The 22,158-nt window shown below is 44.2% G+C and overlaps 1 protein-coding gene across 2 annotated transcripts in view; it reads right to left on the bottom strand.

Annotated features, from left to right (window-relative positions):
• PIP4K2C (phosphatidylinositol-5-phosphate 4-kinase type 2 gamma) overlaps positions 1-22,158 on the bottom strand; it is a 174,482-nt gene that overhangs the window by 96,537 nt on the left and 55,787 nt on the right. For both annotated transcript variants that reach the window (XM_073613779.1, XM_073613778.1), the window contains exon 3: positions 750-846. In XM_073613779.1, coding sequence (XP_073469880.1) covers positions 750-846 — 97 coding nt within the window. The remainder of the gene's footprint in view (positions 1-749; positions 847-22,158) is intronic.

Consider the following 22,158-nt stretch of genomic DNA (forward strand, 5'->3'; position numbering starts at 1 on the left):
AAAAGGAAATTAACAACACCCTACCATATAGAAAGATGATATATACTCAGAAAATGCACACAAAATTACTCCAAAGTGTGGGACAGGTGGTTGGAGGATGGTGAGACATGTACCAAACAGGTACAATATGATAAAGGGACATAGCAACATAACTTCAAACAATAAAATAAAGAAATAAGCTACATCAATAAGCTGGATACTGTATAAATAAGTTTACTTAACATATGCAAATGTACAACTCTATACATGTATGTTTAATGTATATTTAATGTATACCACGTTTACATCTCAATAAAAGGTGTTTTTTTATAAAAAAAAAAAAAAAAAAAAAGAAGAAGTGGCATTGCATTTTTGAGCCCTGGCAAAGATGGCCGCATTAACCCTTTTTTTGGCCAAGGAATTGTGACAGATGCACAAAATTCTGCTTTTGTCAGGTAGCCCACTTGTTGCATGCCTAACATATAGCTAGAATTGGATGCAGAGTCCAGCTTTAAAGCCGGGTTCTGCTCCGATGCAGGGAACACATCAATTTGAGAAAAAGTATTGTGTAGGCGGCTTCCAGTAGATTTTACAAAAAGACCAAAATCAAGTCGGATACAGGTACAGTACTTAGGCAGCTTTCATTATAGAAAATGCATTTAATCATATACAGAATTAATGGAAACAGAAATGCATTCATTTGTGTTCATCTGCCTTGATTTCAGCTTTAACTTTGGACATGCAAGCAAATCCAACTATTAAGGCTTTACCTGGTAATCCTGGTCATCTATTCCGAACCGCTCTCTGAGATTCCGAAATACTTGTGGGCAGTAGTCCTTTAATTTAAAATGACTGGGCAAGTTCTCTCTAGGGAAAGAAAAAAAAATATATATACACATGAGATTACATACTGTATTTACTACACAGTAGTGCGTGTGTTTGAATACACAAGTTAGCTTGTCTCCCACTGTAGGGTAACATTTCTAACTATTTAAAGCAGAACTACACTGCATCCGAGCACCACAAACCAAAAATGCAAATTATTTTTAATATTCAAAAGTCAACTCAGCCATCTATCCAAGTCTCCATGCTTTATTTTGTTCAAAAATCACTTTATATAGCGTCAACAGTTTTCGCAGCGCTTTACAACATGAGGGCAGACAGTACAGTTACAATACAATACAGCAGGAATCAGAGGGTCGTTAGAGCTTATTTCCTATCCATTTACTAGGGGTGTTGAAATTAATCATAGCATTGATGCGTCACGATTTGACCACCCACAATGAGGCATCGATGCTACGACTTGCATAAATCGATGTCACCCGCGCACCGCTATATGCCCTGCCGATGAACTGAAAGCAGCCGAAGGAGCCATGGGCGTTAGCCGCGCCTCTTTTCCCTCCCCGATGAACAGAAAGCAGCCGAAGGAGCTATGGGCGTTAGCCACGCCTCTTTTCTCGCCCCCCCCCGCTGACGGCATCCCCAGCCGCCCGGCATCACCATGCGAGACACGTGAAGCGAGTGTCTGTCCCCCAACAAGTCATGACTCATGACCTGGTCCCGAGCAGACTCCGCAGAGCCTTCCTCCTTGGCTCACCTCACTGTGTGCAGTGTGCAAACACAGGCTGCCTCCGTCCTCCTTACAACAGGCTGCTGTGGGAGACCCGAGACACCAGACGGCCGCGGTTGTCCACCAGTCCCCCTTCACAGGCTGCTCAAGAGTCATCATCATCAGGTACTTACTTGGGGGATGCACATAGCACACTGGCAGCATTTGATGGGGGCGGCGTTTGATGTTTTTTTTTTTTTTCAGTTTGTTGGCGCCGCCCCAAAAATTGAGCACCAGCCACCACCGACTACTAGCAAAAATATAACATTATATATCATATCTGATGCACCGATATGTGGACTGCAAATTTGCCAAATTATGAAAACATTAAAGTGATGAATGAGCATGACCATGCCATTTCAACATTAATTATGGTTTATGTATGTGTTATTGATTGATTCACATCACAGCTTCATTGATTTTAAAATTGATACTTTTTTTGTATGATTTTTGGTTTTGCTCATCACTGCCCCACACATGCAGCCATGCATTGCATGTGTGGGGCAGTAATGAGCAAAACCACAAATCATACAAAAAAAAAAAAAAAAAAGTAATCAATGAAATTGTGATGTGAATCAATCACTAAGACAATAAGACATACATAAACCATAATTTATGAAATGGCATACATTGTCGTTTAGGGGGACATTATGGGGACATTGTCCGCAGTCTCCGTCCATCTCTTGTATCATGTCTGTAGTCTCTGATCCTCTCTTGTAGTATTTTGGGGTCAGTCTGGAGCTCCTCTTTAAGTTGTTTGCTGTGTTTACACTTTGCTACATGCAGAGAGTTTTTTTTTTTGTTTTTTTTTTTTAAGAACAGATAATATAAAAAAAAAAAAAAACAGTTCTTGTGACTGTTGGAATTTTTTGGATGAAAACCGTGCGCAGTAATCGTGATGCATCGCAGAATCGAATCGTGGACATGATAATCGTAATGGAATCTAATCGTGAGGCCAGTGAAGATGCGCACCCCTACCATTTACTAATGCTAGCAGAAGGAGGATTAAAAATAGTCTACCGTATATACTCGAGTATAAGTCGTTCCCAGTATAAGTCGAGGCCCTAATTTACCACAAAAAAATGGGAAAAACTTAGTGACCCGAGCATAAGACGAGGGTGAGAAATGCACAGCTACTGTAAGTGCAAAAGAGGGTCAACAATGCCCATTTGCAGCCTCACTGTGCCCATTTGCAGCCATAGGTCCCCCGAACTTCAAACTTGGTAGTTAAGGGTTCCTAGATGCCCCCTAGCTGCAGCCAAAATTTGGGGTCTCTGAACCCAAAGGGTCCCGAAATGACATTGCTGCAGATGGACACAGTTGACCGAATTTGGGGCCCCGTATCTTGGGGTCACTTAGTGTTAGGAACCCCAAATTTAGTATGCAAACCCAGTGGAACTAGCACCATAAAATATCCAAAGCTGGGGTTTCTAGCACCAAGTGTCCCTGAGATACAGGGTCCCAAAAATCAGTTCAGAAAATGTCATGCACTTTTCTGCAGCAGAGAATGCCATTTTCCGAACCGATTTTGGGGCCTCGTATCTCGGGGCTTAGTGCTAGGAACCCCAGCTTTGGATATGTTGTGGTACCAGTTCCACTGGGTTTGCACCCCAAATTTGGGGTTCCTAGCATAAAGTGGCCCTGAGATACAGGGCCCAAAATCGGTTCGGAAAATGAAATTTTTTGCTGCAGAAAAGTGCTTGACTCAAGTATAAGTAGAGGGGGGCACTTTCAGCACAAAAAAATGTGCTGAAAAACTCGACTTATACTCGAGTATATACGGTATGTTAATTTGGAGAGTGAAACGTGGCTTGAAAATTACTTAGTAGTAAAGAAACCAAATAAGCTGTAGTAGACACAGCCAAAGGCCTAAAGCTGTTAGCATGTACAGTGAATCAACTTCTGTACTACTGCCTGGTTGAATTTTCCCTGCTTGAGCAGCATTGCAGGCTACAAAACAGGAGATGAAGATGAAGATAGAAAGCAGCAGGATCAACCAGGTTTTTTGTGCAGAACACAGAAAAGGAATCTCAGTAACTGAGTGAGTATGAACAGCATGTAATACAGCAGGGGTACAGCAGGGAAGCACAGTTCTATTATATCTTGTGGGTTTCGTGCGCTTTCTGAAAGTGCACAGCGACCGCAAGATATAATAGAAGTCTATGGCAAAGCGCAGCTGACCCACAGGTGCACTGCGCCCGTGGTGTGGGTAAACCACAGCGCATCAGCATGAAAGCAGCCTTACTGGGGCTCAGGATAGTAAGAGCTTGTTTAACATTTGCGGTTTGGGGAGGGGGCAGTAAAACCCTATAGCTGAGATGTGTTTTTACCACGCCCCCAACCACCCATGCGGCCATCATCACATTCTTTTTTATTTTATCATGCCAAGTATAAAAAGGACAAGCAGACGCGTTTCGGCACAAGGCTTGTGCCGAAATGCGTCTGCTTGTCCTTTTTTATACTTGTCATGATACAAGACAGACCACAGATGAAATATCCAGAGTGCCGGCTTTTCTTCAGTTATCTTCAAGTTTGCCTGTTTGGATGTAAGGAGGACATTTTGAGCCTCAGAGCACCTGGATTTTGGGTGTGCTGAAGTTACCAATTATCTGCTATCCGGATATAGTCCAGAGTGGTGTTACTTTTTGTTGTATTGTAAAAGCAGTGCTGCGCAATTCATGAAAGTCCAAAACAATAGAAGATGTTTAATAAAAGAGTCACAAATGGTGTGTGAGTAAATAAAATAAATCACTGCAGGGTGCGGTAACACACACAGAAAGAAGATGACAGATAAGATGTCCGTGATCCCTCCACCACATGTACGGATGGCCTCTCACCTCTAAAATTCGACCCGAAACAGGTCACTAGGCAGTGTAAATACAGGGTTCACAATATCCAAATGGCAACTCCAGTGAAGGACATCAAATCAACGATCAGTATGGAAATGTAGCATATATGAAAGAGAACACAGCGATCTAATGCTCTCTGTAAAACTTTATTGGTGTAAAACAAAGTAAGATGTTCCCTTACATGTATATAGTTAACCTATCGAATTACGGGACACAGCGGTCAAATCACAACCAGCGTATCAATCGTTCCCAACGAGCAGCTAACATAAATGTCAACAGAAAGTCCTAATATGCATATAAATACATAGTGATAGCGCTGATTTTAGAAAAATTTTACATAAAGGGAACAGTCCTCGTCAATGTAAAATAATAAGAAAAATATAAAACGTGAAATGCGCCTTCATTAGTGATAAACCGGCACTTTGCTGATGATTACCAAATTTTTTTAAAGTATTAAAAAATTAAAATATTTAAAATATTAACGTCAATCCACGGCCATCCTAATAATCCAGAATCACATGCATAAATTCCATAAATGTATAAAAAATGTCATAAAAAATATCAAAAAAACCACAAAAAAAAAACACAATAAATCGCAAAGCAGAGGTAACATATATGCTACATTTCCATACTGATCGTTGATTTGATGACCTTCACCGGAGTTGCCATTTGGATACTGTGAACCATGTATTTACACTGCCAGGTGACCTGTTTTGGGTCGAATTTTAGAGGTGAGAGGCCATCCGTACATATGGTGGAGGGATCACGGACATCGTATCTGTAATCTTCTGTGTGTTACCACACCCTGATTGATTTTGTTTGCTCACACACCATTTAGGGCTCTTTTGTTAAACATCTATTGTTTTGGACTTTCATGATTTGCGCAGCACTGCTTTTACAATATGTCTATTTGAGGGATTGATTTGAATTTACCTTGAATGCCTGCTAGCAGTTCATTTCATGTATGTCCTTTTTTAGTCAGCGCCGAATATTTTCTTGCAATTTTTTTACTTTTTGTCACATTCTGTTTTATACTTGGATAGGAGGGGCGGTGGGGGAGGCATATACAGGAACCAATCCTCTCCATTTTTCTCCTGCAACTGCTGAAAGCCTGCTACTCCTCCTCTCTGTCCGACCTGCAGGAGGAAAATGTTCACTATGCTATTCAAAATAAAAATTCTAAATTCCAAGCCATTTCATTTAATTGTGACCCGCAACCAGTTACCAAATAATTTAAAGAGGTAGTTAAAAACGTTTCTCAATGGTGCCAAATTTAAATTTTTAACTCCCAAATAGGAAAGCAACACTGAACCCTCAGCTGAATGTTTAGGGGGCTTTTGCTCTGTACTCCCCACATCTTGGAGTGTCTAAAACTTTTTGGCTAGGTTCACACGTGTGCGGGCCGTGGTTTGTGAGGGCACGACAGTCCATTCATTAGAATGAGCTGCGGTGCCCCGCAGCAAAGAAGTCCCTGCACTATTTTTGAATCGAGGTTCCCAGTACAGGGGTGATTTCCAATGCAGGGCGTGCCATTAGGATTAGTGACACCCGCCCTTGGGTCCCACATTTCTCTGTGCGGGTGGTTGAGGCTGCCAGTATTTGTGCAGGTCTCACAACAGCACCACCTGCACAGATGTGAACCTAGCCTCTGTCAGCAGAATCCTTAAAACGAAGGAACATCTTCTATAGGTACACTAAGATGTTTAAGATAGAAACAGTAGGGTCTACTACCAGAACAGACCACATTTTTGCATGGTGAGATGAAGGAGAAGTTACCATATCAACATAGGCAAGCATACTGCATGAAGCCAAAAACATCAGGAATAAAAAAGCCTGAGGATGAGAAACCTTCCGTAGCTTCCTCCAATAGTGCTTCTAGGAACTCTGCATTCACGTCAATGTCTATTTAAGAATATCAGGACCCAACTCATATAGAGATGATGGGGGTGAAAGAGCCTGGCACTTTTGAGTTCTGGACAGTGATCGCCCCCTTCACACAGGGTGGATTCCTTTATGATCAGCAGGGAATCTGAACTGATCGCAACGGACTTCACTGTCTGTTTACACCTGGGTACCTCCGATCCGTACCGCCTAAATGGAAGAGGGCACAGCCCTCTCCCGCTTTTTTTTGTTTGGAACAGGCCTGTTCGGACCTGGAGGTAGCCGAGCGTAAAACAGACAGGTGTATTTACACCTGCCTGTCCATAGGGAAAAATGGACCTTCTGATCAGGTCCACCAGAAAAAAAACCCGACAGGCGGACCTGATCAGAATGCGCGTCTGAAAGGGGTATTAAAGCGGCTAGTTATTCTATGAATGGTAACAGTTGCAGAAAAGTCTGCCTTAACCACCGGACCTCCGGAAGATTTACCCCCCTTCGTGACCAGGCCATTTTTTGCAACACAGCACTGCGTATACTTTAACTGACAATTACGCGGTCGTGCGACACTGTATCCAAATAAAATGTATGTGTGTCCCCCCCCCACAAATAGAATAGGTTTTTGCCCCCCCCTCCCTAAAAAATAACATGCCAAATGTGGCATGTCAGGGGGTCCCCTTCCCTTAAAGGGGAAGTTCCATTTTTGGGTGGAACTCTGCTTCAAGTAAAAAAAAAGTAATGCACTTAACTTGCCACACAATTTTTACTTTCTGCTATAAAACCTGGACAAAAAAAAAAAAAAAAAAAAATCAACTTTTACACAAATAGGAAACATAAGGGAAATACAAAGACACTGAATTTCAAAAGAGCCAACGTCCCTAAACTACGAACCTTGCTAGAAGGCATAAATTGGGATAAAATCTTAGGAACAAAGAACATGGAGAAGAGATGGGTTTGCTTTAAGAGCATATTAACCACATGCCGACCGGGCCATAGCCGAAAGACGGCTGCAGCGAGGTCGGCTTATTCTGGGAGGTCCATGGACGCGCACCCGGGAGTAACCGTGACCGATCCCGGTGGATCCCGGTAAATGGCCGTTGACAGTGGCCATTTACCTCGCGATCACTCTGTCAAATGACAGAGCGATCACTTCTAAACAAACCGGCGTCATATCCAGTTCCTCCCTCCCCTCCCCGTATCTATTGGTACAGTGCGAGGGGAGAGATCAAGTGCTGCAGCGCTGTGGGCTGGATGTGTACTGCCCACAGCGCTGCTCTGTGCCCATTCCAGCCATCCACCCCTCCCATCCATGCTCGTCGAGAGCCCATAGTGCCCTTCCTGCTGCATTTGCCAATCCTAATTGGGAGCCCACCACTTCTGCAGCACTCGTACTTCCCCCATTCACTGGCCAACCTGCAATTCAAGTGGAAACAGTTGATTTTACATCATTTGATTTTTATTCGCTGTTTTTCATGGAAGATCTATTGTGGACCAAAGCAATTTGTATGCTGGTCAATTAATCGCCGCTAATCCCCATTTGACCCCGCCAGAGAATGGAAACCTGTTATGGTTTCCAAATTTAAGACCTTTCTGGACCTATCCCTCCTCATGGGCATAACTAAAAAGAGTGAATTGCGGTCATATTGGTCCACTGACCCAATTCACCTAATGCCTGTGTTCTCTGCCTCTATGGCCAGGGAACGATACGAGCAGATCTTGCGGTTAATGCACTTTAATGACAATGAACTCTGTCGTCCTCGGGGTGACCCTGGATACGATCAGCTCTACAAAATTCGGCCCCTCGTAAACCACTTCAACCAACAGTTTGCATCCTTGCTTACTTCCCGATCAAGTTGTCTGCATTGATGAGTCCTGAATAAGTTTTCTGGCCGCTTGTCTTTCAAACAGTATCTTCCCAGCAAGCATGCCAGATATGGGGTCAAGAGGTATAAGCTCTGTGACAGAAAAAAGGATCTGACAGGGAGTAGACTCCATGGGTGTGCTGCATCCCACATGCATAGAAGACAGGGCCACAGGCTATGCATATAGTTTTATGGTTTACAAGGGAAGAGATAGTCACATAGAGCAGGAGAACTGCCCAGATTACATAGCTGGTAAGATTTTGTGGTACTTGGTGTCACCCTTATTTGGAAATGGGTACCACTTGTATGTGGACAAGTATTACATTAGTGTGCCACTTTAGTCGCTAGTTTGATCATGGAATTGGCGCATGTGGCACCGTGCGATCTAATAGCCGGGGCTTACACCAGCGGCTTGTAGATTCCCATCTTAGGGGAGAGAGCTTGCTTGAAGTGTAATAATTTGCTCACTGTGAAGTGGAAGGGATAATCGGAATGTTTTCGTTCTGTCCTCCTTTCACGCAGACACGACTGCCCAAATTCCTACGGCAACTGGTGTTGTGGAGAAACCCCTCTGTGTCCACGAATATAACCTTAATATGGGAGGGGTGGACCTCAATGAACAGTTGACGCTGTACCTAGTTGCCCGTAAGGCCAGACACCGGTACAAAAAAGTGTCTGTATACTTATTTCAATTGACTCTGCTGAATGCTTATGTGCTATACAAAGCTTCAGGACGAACTGGATCCTCCCTTAAATTCCAGGAAGAGATTACAGCCCTTCTGTTTCCAGACAGTGCTGTGGCCCAACTTCCCAATCAAAATGCAGCAAGCCAGCTGCATGAGAGGCATATTCAGTATGTCCTCCCTGGTACCCCTACCCAACGAGCCCCCCCAACGAAAAAAGTCATGTCTGTAGAAAGCGCTGATAAAGGGGTGACACCCGCTATTATTGTCCCTCCTGTCCTGGCCATCCTGGTTTTTGCATTGGTGAATGTTTTGAATGCTACCACACACTAGTGGAGTATTAGCATAGGGTACAGCATTACACAGACTAGGACACTTTCACAGGGTCTCCAAAGATGCCATCGCATTTTGGGAGACCGAACCATTCCAAAGGTGTAAAAAATAAAATTATATATATAAAAAATATATAGATAGAGATCTATATATAGATATATCTATATATATCTATATATATCTATATATAGATAGATAGATAGATAGATATATCTATCTATAGATCTATATATAGATCTCTCTATCTATCTATATCTATATAGATAGATATATAGATAGATATATATATATAATTTTTTTTTTACCTACAATGCAATGTTTTACCATGTTTCTTTTCAGGTTTTATTGTTAACCATTTTTTTGTTTTCAGGTACGCCATTCAGCTGCAGCACTGATTTATTTATCTTGAGAGCAACAGCGTTTGCTCCCACAATACGTAAATCAGCGACTCCAGTGCTGCAGAAAGTGATTTCACCATCACAGTTAAAAAAAAAAAAAAAAAAAAAAAAAAAAAAGCATAAATGCTGAAGCATGGGGGCAGGGGTGGAGGGGCGATTTGCCCCGAACATTAGGGGCAGATTATCCCCATGCTTCGGTATATATTTTTTTTAGGCACAGATTGTGTTAAAAAAGGTTTTATTTTTACTATGTTTTATTGTATTTGCTTTGAAGGTCTTACTGTTATACTGTAATGTTACTTTGTTTTATTGTAAACCATTATTTGCTTAGCAGGTATGCCATTCAGCTGCAGCACTGATTTATCTTGACAGCAACAGAGTTTGCTCCCACGATACGTCCAGCACTGTAGAAGGTGATTTCACCACCACAGTTAAAGAAAAAAAAAAAATGGTGCATGTATGCTGTATACCCATCATTAGAAGTGGGTGGATGAAGGGCGGTATTCTAATGGTGGGCATACCCACCGATCAATCTTTTTTTTCGTTCAGCTCACAGGCTGCATGAAAAAAAAGAACATCACAATGTATGCCCAACAAGGACCAGCAACGTACTGGTATGTTGCTGGACGAGTGGTTATACCAGAATGATGCCTGCAGGTTTAGGTATCTTGGTATTATTCTTTTCAGCCAGTGGTCAGCTTTAATGGCGATTGGTTTTTGGGGTCCTGTACACGGTTAGGCTGCCAAAAATTCCCACAAATTTGGTATCCCCATACGCAGGAGAAGCAGCATAAATGTATTTTGGGATGTAATTCCACATATTACCATGCCTTGTTTGAACAATATATCATGTAGTGACAACTTTTATAAAAAAAAATATATATATATATTAATTTTCCCGAAACTTGTGGCAAAATATAAAATATTCCATGGACTCAACATGCCTCTCCAAATAGCTTGAAGTGTCTTCTTTCCAAAATGGGGGTCATTTGGGGGGGGGGGGGGGGTTGTGCTATCTTGGCATTTTATGGCCTCAGAAACTGATAGGTAGTGAGGAGTGAAATCAAAAAATTAGAGTTACGTACCGGTAACGTCTTTTCCAGTAGTCTTTCAGGACAGCCACCATGAGAGATAGTCTCCTCCTCTTCCTCTTAGGAAACACTGCGCCAGCCCATAAATTCTCACTTCCCCCTGCCAGACCTTAGTATATTCCGAGATTACCTCCGGTCAGCTGGGGAGACACAAGAACACATTAATAACATACTATTCCATATCATTATCATGCTGCGTTCTGGTCTTTTGTAAGACCCCCCCAAAAATTTCGGGTGGGTAACTAGGGCTGTCCTGAAAGACTACTGGAAAAGACGTTACCGGTACGTAACTCTAATTTTCCCCTTTCGTCTTTCAGGACAGCCACCATGAGAGGATAAACGAGCACTTACCAGTTTAGGGTGGGACTACCGCTTGCAATACCTTTCGCCCAAAGGCTTGCTCACTAGCCGACACCAGGTCCACTCTGTAGTGCTTTACAAAAGTGGAGTAGCTGGACCATGTTGCAGCCCTGCATATTTGCTCTGGCGTTGCTCCAGCCCTTTCTGCCTGCGAAGCTGCCATAGCTCTAGTAGAGTGTGCTCTTATACCCATTGGGATTTCTTTCCCTGCCAATGTATAGGCCTGGCCAATGGCTACTCTGAGCCATCTGGCAATAGTGCGTCGAGACGCTTTGCATCCTTTTCTGGCCCCAGAAAACAAAACAAATAAAGAGTCTGACTTTCTAAACATCTTGGTCAGCTCTAGGTATCTAAGGATACATCTCCTTACATCCAAAGAATGAAATTTTAATTCCCTTTCCCCCGAGGGGTTGGGACAAAATGAGGGTAAAACTACCTCCTGACTTCTGTGGAAACCAGAAGCAACCTTAGGTAAAAATGCTGGATCGGTCTTAAAGACGATCCGATCTGGAAAAATAACGCAAAAAGGAGATCTAACAGATAAGGCCTCAATCTCGCTGACTCTCCTGGCAGTTGTCACTGCTACCAAAAAAACTGTTTTTAGCGTAAGATCCTTTAGTAGACATTCCTCTAAAGGTTCAAAGGGGATTCCCGTCAGGCCCTGCAAAACTAACGATAGGTCCCACTTGGGAAAGGGAGGACCTTGAACCGGTCTTTGTCTAGACAGAGCCTTAAAGAATCTGACCACCCAGGGGTTGGTGGCCAGATGTTTCTCTAAATAAGTACTAAGTGCTGACACCTGACCTTTAAGGGTACTTATGGATAAACCCTTGTCTGCCCCGCACTGAAGGAATTCCAACACAGCTGTGGGACCATGTACCGCAAGGGAGCCTTCTGCACACCATTTATTGAAACGTACCCAGATTTTTTTATATATCTGGCGTGTTTCCTTCTTCCTGCTATTGAGGAGGGTGGAGATTAATTTCTCAGAAAAACCCCTAGCTCTCAGCATACCCTCCTCAGTAGCCAGGCCGCTAACTGCCATTGGTGAACCTGTGGACAGAGGACTGGGCCCTGTGAGAGGAGATCCTCTCGAGGTGGCAGGAATAAGGGAGGTTCGACCGCTAGCTGCTTGAGTACTGAGAACCAAGCCCTCTTTGGCCAATGTGGTGCTACCAGAATCAGGGACGTGTTTTCCATCTGAAACTTCCTGAGAACTGCTGGTAATAACGCTGGGGGCGGGAAGGCATAGCAGATTCTGAAATGCCAGTCCTGGATCAATGCGTCGACCCCTCGTGCTCCCTCCCCTCTGTTTAGGGAGAAAAAACAAGGGGTTTTCGCGTTGTTTCTTGACGCGAACAGATCTACCTCTGGAGGACCCCACTTCTCTGAGATGAGATTGAAAACCTCCTGGTTGAGGATCCAGTCGCCCTCTCTCAGCCTGGTTCGGCTGAGAAAGTCTGCTATCACATTCTTTTCTCCTCTCAGGTAGACTGCTGAGAGTGAGAGAGTGTGAGTCTCGGCCCAGCTCAGAATGTCTGATGCCAATGCCAGCAGTACTCCGCTCTTTGTGCCTCCCTGCTTGTTCACATAAGCTACGGCGGACGAGTTGTCCGACTGCACCTGTACATGGTGGCCCTGTAGCTCCTTTTTGAAGAACCTGAGTGCTAGCCCGATTGCCTTCAGCTCCTTCCAATTGGACGACCTTCTGAGTTCGTTTCCCTCCCAGGTGTCCTGTGCTACAAGGGAACCCAGGTGCGCCCCCCAACCTCTGCCGCTTGCGTCTGTGGTTACCACCTGAGAGACTGGGATGAACCACAGACGACCCTGCGACAAGTTTGAGACCCTCCTCCACCACCAGAGGGATCTCTTTACTTGGGATGGGACCTGAACCAAGGCATCCAGACTTCTCTGGCTGTGATCCCACACCCTTAGGACAAAGGACTGTAAGGGACGAAAGTGCAGACCTGCCCATTGCACTGCTGGGAGGGTCGCGGTCAACAGACCCAGGGCCGACATCAGAACTCTTATAGAGACCCGACTGCTGCACTGGAGACCAGCCACTGCCCTGTCCAGCTTTAGTATTTTTTCTCTTGGAAGAAACACTCTCAGAAGTGTTGAGTCCAACTGGTAGCCCAAGTAGGTAATGCGCTGGGAGGGAATCAAACTGGATTTCTCCAAGTTCATTAGCCACCCTAGACCTGTAAGAACTCTTCTTGTAAGCTCTAGATCCCTGACTAACTGCAGTGGACACGCTGCAAACAGGAGCAGGTCGTCCAGGTATGCTATCACTGATATTCCCTGGAGCCGAAGAAAGGCCATCACCTCCGCCAAGACCTTGGTGAAGATGCGGGGCGAGGAGGATAGCCCGAAAGGCAGCGCCTGAAACTGTAGATGTACCGATGTTCCACCTAGATCTACCGCTAGCCGGAGAAACCTCTGTGAGGCTTCTGCTATGGGAACGTGTAGATACGCGTCCTTTAGGTCCAGGGATACCATAAAGCAGTTGCGGGGCAACAGTGTTCTCACCGTGAAAATTGTTTCCATACGGAATCTCCTGTATGTCACTGACTTGTTCAGGGGCTTTAGATTCAGAATCAGTCTGAATTTCCCTGTGGGTTTCTTCACTACAAAGATGTGTGAATAAAACCCCTCTCCCTCCTCGGCTTTTGGAACTTTTAGAACCACATTCTGATCTACCAGATCTCTTAATGCTTCCAACAGAGCCTCGGCTTTTGCCGTACACCTGGGTAGGTGCGTGACCAAAAATCTCCGAGGAGGAAGATTCGTGAAATCGATATGGTACCCCCTTCTTATAATCCCTAGGATAAAGCGATTGGGGGATATTGCCTCCCACTGTGGGAGGAAGGCCCCCAATCTTCCCCCCACCATGGTTGGGGAGTCATTGACTTTTACGGGGCTGTTCAGGAGGGCGAAAAATCGCCCCTCCTCTGCCCTTGCCTTTCTGACCCCAGAACTTCCTTTGCCCTTCCGGCTTTGGAGTCTCTTTACGCTTTTGCGGACGAAACCCCTTCTTTGTAGGTGCAGGGGTTTTCCGCTTAACCGGGAAGGATTTCTTCCTGTCTGCTGTGCGGTCTAAGACAGTCTCTAAGCCTGGGCCGAAGAGAAGGTCTCCCGTTAACGGTATGCCGCACAATTTGACTTTAGAGGCGCTATCGCCCGGCCAGGTTTTTAGCCAGAGGGCTCTCCTGGCCGAATTGGCCAGAGCCGCTGATCTGGCCGTCCCCCATGTCCTCAAAAGCCAGGTCAGTGTGTCTGGAAACCTGGGAGAAAGCAGCATCTAACTTGGGATTTTTATTCCAGATAGATGTAGGATCATCCGAAAACGGAAATCTCCTCTTTAAGGATCTAGAAAAAAAGGATTTCCTTTCGGGATCCTGCCACTCCTTTTTGATAGTTTCAACCAGTACTTCATGAACTGGAAAAACCTTTCTCTTTTGTTCCCCCAAGCCTCTGTACATCTGGTCATGAAGGGTCAGGGGTTTCCTGTCCTCCTGAATACCGAGGGTTGTATAAATAGCCCCTAAGAGGTCCTCTACCTCCTCTAGGGATAATTTATATCTGGAGGATCTCCTGGACTCCCCGTCCTGGTCCTCCCCCTCTGAACCATCCTGGGAATCGGAGGAGGAACTATCTGGCTGTCTTAGTTCCACTCCGGAAGGCCCTGGAGCTTCCTCTGCCCTAACTGAAGTTGCAGGTTGGGCAGGAGCAGAGACCTGCGCCTGAGGCGGGGTTGTATCCTGGGGAGCTGGACTAATGGGAGGTTGAAACCTTTCAAATAAGGCTTTAAATGAAGAAAAGGTGGACGAGAGCTCTTTAACTGAGGCTGCAAGTCCTGACTCCTGTTCAGAGTCCCTCTCCTTAACAAGGGAGTCTATGCACTCCCTACACAAGACCTTTGTCCATGCCTCCCCTAATGTGTCCCTGCAAGAGGCACACCTCCTCTTAGAGCTATGGGTAGACTTAGATTTTTCTGTAGCTTTCTGAAATACAAGAAAGGAAAAACAAACATTTCTGTCACTTTTTTTTTTTTTTTTTTTTTTTTTTTTTTTTAAAAAACAAGGATACAACCCTGGGAGTGCACTAGACCCTCCTTCATCTATGGGGATCTGAGCCTCCCTCCCCTGACCACCCAGGGTATCTGCCCCCCCATGACAGGAACCATACATGGAGGGACAATCCTAGGTAAAGAGTACTTTTCCCCAAGGCACTCTTACCTTAGGAAGGCTGGAGGTAGTGTCCGTTGGTTGAGCATCCGCTTCCGACATGACTTGCAGGTGGTTGCTACTACCGAGTCCAACGCTGCCTGTGCGCGTCCCAGACTCGTCTCCAGCCTGTGCCTGGCTTCCCTATCAGCCCTGCGACCCGGAACCGGAAGCCGCAGTTCAAAGGCAAGCCCCCGCCCTTCCGCCGGAAATGACGTCGCCCGTCGTCCGGCCCGCCTAGTTCCAAAAAGAGAGCGGCCTGTAAAGTATACAGGAAGGGCGGACGCCAGCCTGCTGCAGCCCTGTGACCGCGATAGGGAACCCCCACAGCCTGAAGCTGCGCTCAGCAAGGAAGTGGTGGCCACTGAATCGAGGGGTAAGTCCCCCCCATGCCCATAAGAAGCCCCTGCTCCCATTAACAGGCTCAAAAAAAAACAAATAACAGCCACAGTCCCCTGACTGAAAAGCCTGGTTCCTTGCACAGTGTCTCCCCACCGGAGGAAACACTAATACTGAGGTCTGGCAGGGGGAAGTGAGAATTTATGGGCTGGCGCAGTGTTTCCTAAGAGGAAGAGGAGGAGACTATCTCTCATGGTGGCTGTCCTGAAAGACGAAAGGGGAAATTTACATCCTTACATCTTTAGAAATCCGGAAGCGGTGCTTGCTTTTCGGGGTCCTGTACGCGACTAGTCTCATATATGAAGTATCCCCATACTCAGGGGAAGCAGCAGAATGTATTTTGGGGGGTGTAATTCCACATATAACCATGGCATGTGTGAGTACATAATTTAGGGACAACGCTGTGTAATTTTTTTTTTTGTCATTTTTCAACCACTTGTGACAAAAAAAAAAAAAATATTCAATGGGCTCAACATGCCTCTCAGCAATTTCCTTGGGGTGTCTACTTTCCAAAATGGGGTCACTGGGGGGGGGGGGGGGGGGGGGTGTACTGCCCTGCCATTTTAGCACCTCAAGAAATGAGGTAGGTAGTCAAACTAGAAGCTGTAATTTCCAGAAAATGTACCCTAGTTTTCAGACGCTATAACTTTTGCGCAAGCCAAACATACGCTTGACATTTTTTTTTACCAAAGACATGTGGCTGAATACATTTTGGCCTAAATGTATGACTAAAATTGAGTTTATTGAATTTTTTTTTTTATAACAAAAAGTAGAAAATATAAATTTTTCTAAATTTTCGGTCTTTTCCCATTTATAATCGCAAAAAATAAAAATCGCAGAGGCAATCAAATACCATCAAAAGAAAGCTCTAGTTGTGGGGGGAAAAAAAGAACGCAAATTGTTTGGGTACAGCATCGCATGACCGTGCAATTACCAGTTAAAGCAGCGCAGTGCCAAATTGTAAAAAGTGTTCTGGTCATTAATCCTCTGGGGCTGAAGTGGTTAAACGAGGAGTATCTGTAGTAAATCCCTCTACAGAGATGCAGATTTAACCAATAGGATTTAACCCTTTCTTCTATCTAAAGTTAAAATATATTTTTGATGGTGGTCTACTTTAATAGAGAAAGTGGTGTCAATCTCCTGGCTTAGCACTGAAAGACAAATGAAAATTTTGCAGGTAAAACAGATCCCTTATATGCATTTAATTTGTGTAGTTCGATATTTGCCTTAACCGGTTCCCGACCGGCTCACGTCTTTTTATGGGGGCAGAATGGCACCCCTGCCTGAAATCCCATAGGGGGTTCCCTTTAAGAGCCGCCAGAGGACGCGCGCACCGCCGGCACTCCTGCTGCACAGCGAGGGACCGATGCGCGTAGCCCGCAATCGTGTGTTCTGTCAGGGCAGAAGGGACATGTTTGTTCCTACCAAGTAGGAACAACGATATGTCTCCTCTCCTAGTCAGTCCTATCCCCTCACAGTTAGAACACACTGAGGGAACATATTTAACCCCTTGATCGCCCCCTAGTGTTAACTCCTTCCCTGCCACTGACATTTACACAGTAATCATTGCATATTTATAGCACTGATCGCTGTATAAATGCCAATGGTCCCAAAAATGTGACAAAGTCCATTCTGTCTGTAGTAGTACCGCTAAAAATTGCAGATCACCGCCATTACTAGTTAACCTCCCTGGCGGTATGATTATGTTGGATTTTAGGTGCTGAAAGCGGTACAATTATTTTGCATGGAAATTGGCCGTTTTATATTGTAGGCCTGTAATTCTTAGGAATAACTCACTTAAATCTGTCCAAACCAGAGTCTAGTAGACATCTCGGGTATGATAAAGTTTGAAACACAAAATCATAAATTATAATATAATAACTATAAATAATATATAATAAATTTTAGTCAATAATATAATCAAATCAAAAACACTGACTTTTTTTTGGGTCAAACAAGGGTGCAATATTACTAGTCATATTGCTTCAGTAAACATCCCGGGTATGGTAAATTTTGAAACATGGGACTGCACAAAGTCCAACGTCACAATCAGGACAACAGAACCTGGTTTCTTTTTGGATTTTCCTTCCAGTGTCATCACGCACATTCTTGTGGGTGCTGCCTTTTTTTCAGTTGGTGGGATGTGGTCCATAAAGTGACGACCAGTCAGGCGTTTTAGGTTGACAACACCAGCAGCACGACGTTCAGCTCTGTTTGCAGCCGTTGGCTTTTGGTGGTCCAGAAAGATACGTTCTGCAACTTTCCAAACAAAGTCAGCATGAACCACAGGCTTGTGTCACTTTTTTTTTGTAGAATGAAGGCATTCCATAGGCATTGTTCAATTAGATGCCTGAAGATCTTCTTATATTTTTTGTTGTTTTCTCATAGCTGGATAAAATGTCATTGCCTTGTCGGCTCTGTCAACACCTCCCATGGTGGTGTTGTAGTCTATAACCACTTGTGGTTTCATGATGTCTTTCCCACCTTTTGTGTGTTCCATGACAGCGGAGGTGTTATCAATTGTACTCATTAGGCACACATCTTTTTTGTCACGCCATCGCAGTGCCATCATTTTGCCTTTCTGCCAGGCAACCATTTCTCCCGCCTTGAGCTTCTTATTGCCAAAGGTTGGCGGCATGTCACGCCGGTTAGCCCTAACGGTTCCATAGGCATCCGTTTTGTTCTGTAGAAGGAACTCAGAGTTCAGGAGATGTGTAAAAATTGGCTGTAGTTAAACAATAGCCCTGATTCAGCAATGGCTCAATCAATGAAAGAACTGAAGAGGTTGCCGTTCCATGATGACTGTATTTTTGGTTGAATTTGGTTCCTTTACCAGTGTATAGGACAGAATTCCAAATATAACCAGTGCTCGATTCACATAGAATGAAAGATTTTGCGCGAAATCGTGCCCTCTTTGACGCTATATATTGTATCCAGCTGAGCCTTCCCTTGTAGGCCATTATACTTTCGTCTATGCTGATGTCTCTATCTGGCACATAGCTCTGTTGGAAATTTTTCAAAATCATCTGATATACCTCCAAAATCTTCTTGAGTTTGAGGGCTGGATGAGTAGTTTCATCAAAATGCTTCATTATTTTTCATTATCAGGGAAAATTTGTACTCCGACATGACCGTGCCAAAGAATGGAGTGGCTAGGTTGTCCAATACCACTCCTGCAGGGGTTCCCCCCCCACTCCCTGAAGAATTATTAGGCCCAAAAATTTCCAGATGTCCTCTTTGGTCACTGGTTCCCACTTTCTGCTCATTGAAAACCTCCAAGGTGTAGCAGCTTCTTGCTACTGGTACCGTTTGTCTCCGTAACTATTTTTTCAATAACCTCATCGGTTAAAAATAGTTGGGAGGTATGCCAAGGGGTTGTCATCTTCAACATCCACTTTGATACCAGGTGCTCCAGTAAATGGGAATCTTGGGGGCACTACGTGATCTGTACCGCAGTCAATAGAGCACAGAGTCCGAACATCACTGATATCAGTCGCAGGATCGTCGCAGAAATCACTTTGTGTCTGATGACGAAATTCTCCAGGAATCGCTATCACTCAATTCTGCAAGTGATTCTGTATCACTATAGCCGTTTTCCAGCACGCCAAACTGCTTTTGAGGTAGAGGCGTGCTTTTTTGATGCCATGGTCGTTCTGCAGTTTCCAGGCAGAAAGTACAATAAAACTGCAGGCAAGGGCACTGGATAAAGCACTGGGGGGCAAACTGAGGTCAATTTATTAGATACAGTAATGTAATCCAATAAGATTACAAAGTATGGTGTGTGTTGTGGTATACTTTTTGAACCTGTCGCCGGGTCCTCCCCCCTGCGACGCAACGCTCGCAGGGAAGGGAAGCCGGAACACACACAGGATCAGGTGGAGGATCCGGCCGCTGTACACAGTGGGATTACATTGCGGTATCCCGGGGACAAGGTGAGTAATCTCTTCCAGGACCCAGCAAAGCAATCCCGAGTGTGGCTCGGGGTTACCGCTAATGGTACTGAAATCTCTCCCCAAACCACACTCAGGAAATATCACCAAGGAGGTTAAAAAAAATAAAAAATAAAAAAAAAAATAATTTGAAAAATGCCATAAATCTTTCCCATAGTTTTTAGATGCTATAACTTTTGCGCAAACCAATCAATATATGCTTATTGCGATTTTTTTTACCAAATATATGTAGAATACATAACGGCCTAAACCAATGAAGAAATGTGTTAAAAAAAAATTGGGGATATTATAACAAAAAGTAAAAAAAAAATTTTTTTTTTTTTCAAAATGGTCACCATTTTTTTGTTTATAGCGCAATACATAAAAACCACAGAGGTGATCAAATGCCACAAAAAGAAAGCTCTATGTGTGGGGAAAAAAAGGAAGCAAATTTCGTTTGGGTACAGCATTGCATGACCGCGCAATTGTCAGTTAAAGCGATGCCGCGCAAATTTTAAAAAGTGCTCTGGTCAGAAAGGGGATAAAATCTTCCGGGGCTGAAGTGGTTAAGCAGTTGAATACATTTTAGGTACTCCTGGGAACCTTCAAGATGTACGTAGTGGTCAATTCAAAAGTCCTTTACTCATTTTAGAGATGGCATTGTTGTAGCGTGACATGACACACAAACCTCTAAAGCTGATGGTTTAATCTACAGTGAAGAGAGGCTGAAAGCCCAACTTTAGTTCTTCATCTCTGAGCACACTTTATTTGCGGTGTCTATGCCAAGCTGCCTGTGTTAGTCATGCGTGGAATCCAGATGCTAAGGACAGTATCAGAGCTGTTGGATGATCATAATTTGTGCTTGATAAATGCTGTAGGCAAACACAAGATGTCCTTGAGTACTTTCATGTGATTCATTGTTGGTTAGCTGCCAAATCTTTGATATCCTGTCTATTGCACTGTATAATTGGTAGAATGTTCCCTTTGCTTGGTCTCTAGTTACTAGATGGCCTTTCTGCAGTGTGCATACTTTGGGTAGAGTGGTGCATTAGGGGAATAAAAGCACAGTTTGTACTCAGCGAGTACCCAGTTTTTAGGCCTAGGTAATTTGCAGTCCATTTCCTAAATTACATCTAATGGTACCCAGAATTGTTAAATATTTCTACAAAAAAAAAAAGCTATTGCAATTTGTTGGTAGTAGATATGTTTTTGTGCAGCTTTAGAAAGCAAACATTGCAGGTCCTTTGCTTGTCACTAGTGAAACTGATTTGGGTGGTCTGACAAACTTTCTTTTTGAGGATCAGCTATGCAGTATACATCAGCCATGACTTTTTGACCACCCACCCCAATATTGAGGAGGAGCTCCTTTTGCCACCAAAATAGCCCAGACCTGTCGAGGCATTGACGTCACTAGACCTCTAAATGTATGCGGTGGTATCTGGCACAAGGCCATCAGTAGCAGATCATTTTAGTACTGTAAATTTTGAGATTGGGCCTCCGTGGATTGGATGTTTTTATTCAGTACATCTCCCAGATACTCAACTGGATTGGGAGCTGGAGAATTTGGAGGCCCAGCTAACACCTCAAACTCCAGGATGTCACTCACTTTCCAACATGAAGTACCCAGAGTTAAAATAATATAGATATCAACAGACTGTTAACCTCCTATGGTTCAACAGAACATGACATTACATGAGGTTTGCGCAGGAAAATGGAAAAGGATTCTTCCCTTGCACTTAGCTTTTTGTGCAGACCAATTCTTCCTCCTCCCCTGGAACTTCTTGTCCTGTTCCTGAGCTCTGAGGTCGAAAAAGGAGCTTCGAGGGTTGTTTCCTCTTCTTTACCGAAAAGGATTTCTTCCTATCGGCTGTCCTGTCCAGGATGGTATCTAGATCAGGACCAAAGAGAAGAAGGTCACCCTAAAAGGGCGCTTACTTTTCAACACCACATCACCTGGCCAAGTCTTCAGCCACAATGCTCTTCTTGCCGAATTGGTTAGGGCTGCTGATCTAGCCAACATTCTAATTGCTTCAGCTGAAGCATCTGCCATAAAGGCTACCGTGGAGGACAAGGGAGTAAAAGAACCAAAAATTTCCTGTTTGGATGAATCTGATAACACACGAGCTTTTAGCTGGTTAACCTAATTTTCTAGGTTTCTAGCTACATGTCGTAGCCATGGCTGACTTTAAACTGCTCATGATCGATTGCCAAGATCTCTTGAGCAAAAAGATCCATTCGCTTGTCCATCAAATCCCCATGTCTTCAAAGGCTAGGCCGGTGTACCTAGAGACCTGGGAGAAGGCAGTGTCGAGCTTAGGGACCTTGTTCGATACCGCAGAGGGGTCTTCTTTGAAAGACTCTTGTGGGCGCTTGAGAAAAATGTCTTTCTCCGGATCTTGCCATTCCTTCTTTATGGAATCTGAGATGACAGAATGCACCGGAAATGTTCGCCCCTTAGGCTCATTTAGACCTGCGTACATACGGTCAAGTTCCTTTTTCTCTTCGCTTAGGCCAAGAGCAACATGTCTGGCTCTAAGGAGACCATTAACTTCCTCCAGGCAT

Source organism: Aquarana catesbeiana, linkage group LG02 (assembly GCF_042186555.1).
Source record: "Aquarana catesbeiana isolate 2022-GZ linkage group LG02, ASM4218655v1, whole genome shotgun sequence".
NCBI classification, from domain to species: Eukaryota; Metazoa; Chordata; class Amphibia; order Anura; family Ranidae; genus Aquarana; species Aquarana catesbeiana.